The sequence below is a fragment of the Impatiens glandulifera genome, chromosome 4, assembly GCF_907164915.1.
Source record: "Impatiens glandulifera chromosome 4, dImpGla2.1, whole genome shotgun sequence".
Lineage (NCBI taxonomy): Eukaryota > Viridiplantae > Streptophyta > Magnoliopsida > Ericales > Balsaminaceae > Impatiens > Impatiens glandulifera.
This window is the reverse complement of record NC_061865.1, coordinates 55,283,052-55,291,054: the sequence shown is the minus strand read 5'-3', so window position 1 is coordinate 55,291,054 and position 8,003 is coordinate 55,283,052. Positions and strand designations below refer to the sequence as shown.

Sequence of the window (8,003 nt, the reverse complement as noted above, 5' to 3'; positions counted from 1 at the left end):
GATTGTTTCACACATATTATCACACTAAGTTAATGATGATGCATCTTAATTGGGACTTGGGGGTATAGTATAGATATCACAAAACAGTGATATCAAATAATTTTTGTAATCACATTTATATGAAAGACAAATTTTATGAGTAATATAAAATTTGAAGAAGTTGATATCCCAGTCTTAGTCTTGGATTCGAGTTCTTAGGCGTCATCTCTGATTAAGTGTGTTGGTAAATTCGCACTATAGGGAATCGGAGTCAGTTAAAATTTCGAGTTAACTTTTAAAATTTTACGATTTACAATTCTTGAGAAAGTTAACTAATTTGATTTTGAGTAAACTCTTAAATAGGGTAAACTTTTAGCATTTTAAATTTACGATAATAAGATTTTACGAGTACAAACAATTTCGATTTTACAATTTTATAATATTTTGCATTTAAAAAACAAATTTATATTTATAAATTATAAAAAGGTTATTATTTATTAAAATAAATAATTAATATAATTAATTTTGTAAATACAATTTTTTTATGTTATTTATTTATTATTTTTTAATTAATTTTATACTTAAATATATAAAATTTTAAAATCGCATAGGTATAAAATAATTAATTATATATAAACGATAATAATAATAATATATAACTAATATTTTTTAAATTAAACTTTTACGATCTCAATTAACTCTAGATATTACGAGTTTATAATTAGTCAACAATTTTACGTAAACTCTCGATTTTGACTACAATGAGCGGAATTCAGCATTCTAAAAAAATTAAAGTTTATTTAGCCGAATTGTAATAAATTAAAATTTATTTAGCCGAATAGTTATGTGGTTCATCGTTAATGTTGACATCCTTATTAATGTCAAATTGCGGAGAGGGGCATCACATGAGAGAGTAGGTGTCAAAGTTTTTTTTTATTATTTAGAATGCCGTGTTTCGCTTCTCCTATAGAATGCAACTAATCCCGCGAGTTACGCATATTGTTTGCAAACACACTTAACCAATTAATCAGGCGCAAAACTTACCGCCTAACGAGCTCGAACTCAGGACCTTAGGGAAATTGAGAATATTCATCGCGGAAAAACACTTCTTGCTCTTGGTTGAAGGCACTTTGAGATTTTCTGTAGACTAATATGATGTCAAATGAATTATACTAAAAATTGTTATTGGATATTTTTTTTGCCACGGTAAATTAGAAATGTAGAAAATGAAGTTTTTTTTATCAATTCTCCATACCAACACCAACGAAGATACTAATTAATACTTAAGCATATATATAGTACTCAAGGAACTACTATTGTAAAGCTTGGCCTCTCTTATCTTTAACACATCATCTTTATGGTGTGACAATCAATATTAAAAAGTCATACAAAGCCAAACAAACAAGCAAACTGTCTTAATTTGGTCTACATAAAACTGCATAAAAACCAAAATAATGTTACAAACTTATGTTCCGGGTGAAATGAATTACGTTGTGTCGTTAGACAATGACATTAGAATTTGCAATGTTCTTGCTCAACTATGACAACTAGCTAGCTAGATTGAAGTTTTGATTTGAAGAGAATGTCAACTATTGTTTGGCTTATATTAGATATATGTGATTTGTATTGCAACGGATCAAAACATGAGATGTTTATATTTTCATTGCATTTAAAAAGTCTACAAATTTGAGGCATATTCACTAGTAGAAAAAGAGGTATCAGTAAGGGCGAAAGTCGTTACTGAAAACATCAAAAGTCGTTACTGATAAGTATCTGTAACGGCAAATAAAATCGTTACCATTCGTTATAGACACGCTCGTCACTGAAACTTCTCAGGCATCACTAACGGCCTTCGAAAGCCATTACTGATAGTCATTGGACAACAATAACGATATTAGCCGAGGTAAAACCGTTACTGTTGTCGGTAAGAAGGTGAAAAATCAAAATGTCTTCTTGGCCTCTCAAGTGCAGGGTGTCTTATTTCTATTTCCACCACTTAGACATAAGTTGGTGTTTTATTTTGTTCTAGTTAACATTAGGTTTAGTCGGATCGGATTTTTTGTCTCTAATTTTTATAATCAAAATAATACTACCAACTTTTGATGAGTCGTTTGTTGTTCATATCTGCCGATTGTTCTGGTGATCTTCTCTCGAGTCTGTGTCCATCCTCTTCTTAGCAGCAAATGAGATAAAGTTGTTAAATCTGAAGTTATTTCTCATTTGTTCAATAATGAGTTATTTGAACCGATCTTCATTTGGAGGACCTCTTACATGTGTCCTTACTTGTTTTTTTTATGAATTTCTCTTTATTTTGATACATATATAGATAGTTAGTTATCACTTGGAAAAATATTTATAGCGTTGCTTATCAGCCCACGGGCATTGACAATTTTCACTGCCACTAGAATATTGGTAGAGATTTTTCGGACATCGTTAAATTAGTTTATTTTGTTTGTTTATTGAATATTTTTATTATAATTTTAATTTTTGCAAAGATATATTATTTATTGTTTAAATTATTTTTTAACTGAATGTTGGTACTATTTTGTATTATTTGTAAATTAATGTTTTTTTATAACTCCTATTTGATATCAAATATATATATATATATATATATATATATATATATATATATATATCATTTAACATTTAAATCATTAAGTTAAGTTAAAATTTAGTATAAAATATTTGATTTATTAAATTAACTGTAAGATTAATAATGTAAAAATTAGTATAATTAATAAACCCGATTTCCAAGAGAGAAACATAAAGTACAAAGAATAAAGAAACGTGGTCCATCCGCCAGCCCATAGACGTACAATCATTTTAAAATTGATAATTGTCGTCTAACTTTATTTTTAATATTACTCAAACAAAATTATATTAACAGTTTGAGGAATTTTTTGGCTTTTGTAAAAAAAAAAACATTGTTAGATGGATAAGTGGGTTATTTTGATTTATTATTTGTTAAAATATTGTAACGTCTTTTTACATTTAAAAATTGATTTTTTTAAAGATATAAAATAAAGATATAATTATAGAGGTATTTTAGTTGATGAAATGTGTTATTTGATTTTTAGAATGATAATAATAACGTGATATAGAGAGAATTTATAAAAAAAAAACTAAATAATATCCCCAAAACAACTAAGATTTATTTTAATATTTAGGTTGAAATGTTCTACGCTGTAAGTCATCAAATCGTCGATCAAATCACCATTAATCAAAAGAAGTGCGATCGACACAAGCGGCACGACACGATCGGCATGGGCGGCACAATAAGCACAATAGGCACAGCACGATCGGCACGGGCGACACGGTAGTGTCTTGTGTCGTTCAATAAGTTTCTCTTGTCTAGGGTTTTGTTTATTTGTAAGTGCCATTGGAATTTTGCCATCGATTACGGTTTATCAGTATCATCTCTTATGGTTTCTGCAATTACTTTGTTTCTACCATTATGGGGAAAGGGAAGAACAAAAGTATTAAATCTAAAGAAGTTAGAGATTTTATGCTATAAATAATTAAGGAAGCAGCAATCAAAGAAATTAAAAGAATTGATGAAGAAGTTATCAAAGAACAACAGAATACCAACACAATGAAGTAATATGCTCCAACTGCTGCTGGGAAAATTCCTGTTGAAAATAATGCAGAAAAACAGGGGATAATGAAAGAGCTTGGAAGATACGCTATAATGAAATAGTTAATCTGCTTGAGCTCAAGAATCAAATTACAAAACTTATTATGCATGCCAAAAGGGGAGAAATTATAATCAATAAGGAAAAATCACATCATATTACAATTCAACTCAACATCTACTATCTCCAAGACTAAAATCTGCTGAAAAAATAAGAACATGAAGAAATTGTTCAATGGTCAGTTGCTACAATGAAGGAGCTGATTAAGGCTCCCAAATCTAAGTCATATATACTATCAGGAGCAACTCGACATGAAAAATAATGAAGTCTGGAAGAACAACAATGCAAAAAGTCAGAAGATAATGTCTATAAAGGGAAAATGTACTTGGACAATACACAAACAAAAGTGGATGTACTAAATTCTTCATTTGAATTTAAATTATCTACTGAAGTAGAGGAGAACTGTATTAAAGAATGAGAAAATGTAGTTGTGGGAAACTACATAGGAAAACAGAGTATCCTTCCCAATTACTAATGATGCACTTTTGAAACAATGAGAATGAAAGGGGTTGAAGAAGATTTCAGCAAATGTCCATGATTTATATTTACTTAAATTCAAGAAGGGATCTAATCTGGATAGAATTCTAGAAAATGGACATACATATATAGGATCCAACTGTATGAAGTTTGAAAATGGTCCGAAAACTTGAACCTATTGAGTAAGCTAAAAGAAACTGCATAATATGGTCTAAGCTCTGGAAATACCTACATATGTACAATTCTGAAGCCCTTAGTCATTTTGCAAGTTTATTCAGTAGACCATTATACATGGACCAAATTACTGAAGGAGGAGAGCATCTATCATTTGCTAGAATTAGCATTGAGGTGCATCCTAGAAGCACACTGCTGAAAAGTATGATAGTAGTAGACAGAAAATGAAAACATATTGTTATGGAAATCACTTATGAGTGGAGGCAGATAAATGCTCTTTCTGCAATATCTTCCAACATGCAAGCCCAAAATGTGATTTGAGCTAAGGAAGAAGATCATAAAATTTATAAAGGTCAAAAAGTAAAGATGTGGGAAAACGAAACAGAGGTACCTATTTTCAAAGAGTAAAATATAGTTAAAGAACATGAATAATAAGATAAAGAAAATTCTATAGAAAAAGAAATCAGTACGAAGAAGGAGGTGAAACCTCAACCTAATCAAGAGATAGTTGAGAATTCTCAATCAAATCAAGTTGAAGTGGTTGCAGATGAAAACAGAGAGGAAGATACTCAGACTAATCAAGAGAAAGAAGAGAATTCCAAGGTTAATACAGAGGAATACAAAGTTGCTTAGGATTCCAAAGTTGAAGCTGAAAGAAATAAAGACAATGATCTCGAAATTCATGTTGAGAACAACAAGGTGAAGAGCCCAGAAATCCTGAACAATAATTCTTTCTATCATATCAGAACAAGTTCATATGAAGAAAGAAATCAAAATGAGAATAAGCAGTATACATCAACATCTCCAGTTTACCTCTCTTTCATTACAAGGGGAAGAGGAAGGACAAGGGGAAGAGGAAGACAATCTGCTGAAACATTAGGTTTGTATGAAAATAAAAATCTCAATTGAGATAATTATGATTTCATACAGTTTGTAATCTTCATTTCTTGTATGTTTGATTGATATTAATCAGATTCTTTAGGGTCATTTGATTGTCATATTTTAATCATAGTTAAGATTTGTCTAGCTTTGATCATCGACTCTCCCACTTTGGGGATTTTAATGAAATTGTTTTAACCGTTTTTTAAAAAAATATTTATGTTGAAAATATGTTAGATTAAGGCGTTAATTGTATAGGTGAGGATTGATTAAATAGCATAGTTAGTTTAGAGTCATGAAGAGTTAGTTTATTATTTGGTGAAAATCTTTAAAGTATTAATATTTAATAAAAATATATATTTTTTAAATAATAGATATTTTTATGATAAATTGATTGATAATTAAGAGAGAACAATAGGTTATTTAAATGACGAATAATGATATAAACAGCACATTTCGCATTCGCATAGCACCTACCTTATTTGGAAAGAAAGAGAAAATATTTTTTTTTTCTTGTATTTTTTTAAGATATATTTTCTCTTTCTTTCTAAATGAGATAGGTGTTCTGTAAAGATACTGTATAAGGGTGATGTATATATCATTACTCTATATATTCATCCGAAGTCTAATTAATTATAAAAATATACTTGAAGAAATGATATCATTTTTAATAACACAAATAATTTAACTTACTACAATAAATTATGATTGTTAATATTTTCTATTTAATGTGAAAATATATATGATATAATATATATATATATATATATATATATAATTTTTATTAAAAATTATAAGGACTTCAAAAAAAAATTAAATATATTCATATTTACTTTCCTTTAAAGCTTATTTTTATCAATTCTTTCTTTTTAATCATTTAAAACTAAAGACCTCGTACGTAAAACATTTAACTAACTAAAGTAAATTAATTATATTTTAAAATTATTAATATTTTTAATATAACATATAATATGACAACTTAAATAAAATAAGAACATTTTTTTTTGCATAGACTAAGACTTGACCGGTTTTGTTCTTTTATATGGACTCAGATTAGTAATTTATTTTCACTTCTTTAGCTAGGGACATGTTCACCTTTTTTTGTGTCAAGTTATATTTGTAAGCATTTTTTTTTTCTTTTGATAAATTGTTGAGAATAAAAAGCTCTTTGGTAAGAGTGAAGAGATATATATTAAGTCAACAAAACAAGGTACAGCAATTGTTTGAAGATGAGGAGTTTCTACTTTCTAGTCAAGATTGATCAAATAACCATTTTTTCATTTAATTGGACATTTTGAATCTTGATATGTTTTCATATATGATTAACTCTAGATAACTAATACAATAATTTGTTATAAATATGATTAATATTTGTATTCATTGAATGTTGCATGCTTTTCCTTTTCATGTATACATATTTGAAAATTGAAAAGGCAAGAGCATGAAATCATGTAGTACAAAGTGTAAAACAACATCATCTTCAACAAACTCAATCATTTGACAACTAATAATAAACTACATTAAACAAACACTTTAATATTACTTCTTTCATTAATTAACTTATTTTCCAACAACACACTTATATATTTTATATATAATTATGATGTGACACTATAATATGAAAAGATACATACAAGATACAACCACTAAACAACCATGCACCATAAAGACTAGTAAAACATAATCATCATCTCTTTGTCTGTTCCAACTTTTCTTGTAGCCGATATCTATTAAGCTCCTCTTCCAATACGAAGAATGACATCGACTTTACTCACGTCCTCCTCCCCGACGACCCGAACAGGAACAACGGCGTCCTCGCCGTCTTTATATGCATGATTCGCCGCCGCCATCTGAATCTGGGAATTGGAGAAGGTGTTGGGATTATTTGAAATATTCCTCGGCGGGTCATCAGGGAAATTGAGTGATTCTAAACAGGAAGGGCCATGTAGACAGAAGATGGCGGCGTCGTAGGCTCGGGCTGCTTCGTTCTCATTATTGTAAGTTCCGAGCCAGATTCTATTACGTCCATTTTGCCTCCGAACCTCAGCTACCCACCTTCCCCATTTCCTCATCTTCACTCCTTTGTAAAGAATGGGGATTTTCTTCACTGAAGGCTTCATTTAGTTTTTCTCTTTCTATTCTGATGATAAGTCATGAACCGACTTCACAATATATAGATAAGTATTATTTAATTTGTTATATGGATAGAGGACGCGTGGCTTGAAATTTTGATCGGTTGATCTATTTCGTGCATGGGTTACACGTGTATGCATCTTGAATGATTTGATTCATTAGATCGGTTCATCGTTTTATGTTTTTTGTATTATACATACCACATACAATAGCTAGATAAGATCAACTTTTTTTTTTCTTTTTTTTTATCCTTATCTTTTATCGACCGATCAAGATATCATAGATATCGACAAAGATTGACCGATCAAAATATCGTAGATATCAACAAAGATTGAACGAAGAACAAGAATTGGGAAAGATAACTAAAATCAAAACTAGATCTCAAGTTTAAATTGAAACATTTCAAATAAATAGATTGATGATGAAACAAGTTACTTGTATATAAAAAAAATTAAAAAGTAAAGAAAAAATATTGAAGAATCACGTTTTAAAAACTTCACTATATTCTTGAATTTTTTTACGTTTAACTAATATTTTTGGCAAAACTAAAACTCTAACTTAAGTCGTTTTTGTTAGATAAACTTTAAACTTGTGTTATATAGAGTTCAAACTATCAAAATTTTAACTATTTTAGATTTTTCACAAACGAATAAATGTTCATTTTCT

General features: G+C 29.0%; 1 protein-coding gene across 1 annotated transcript; it reads right to left on the bottom strand.

Moving 5' to 3' along the window:
• Window positions 1–6,934: 6,934 nt before the first annotated feature.
• Window positions 6,935–7,324, bottom strand: LOC124935438 (ethylene-responsive transcription factor ERF017-like). The gene has a single exon (XM_047475871.1). The coding sequence runs from the start codon at window positions 7,322–7,324 to the stop codon at window positions 6,935–6,937; it is 390 nt and encodes a 129-aa protein (XP_047331827.1).
• Window positions 7,325–8,003: the final 679 nt, after the last annotated feature.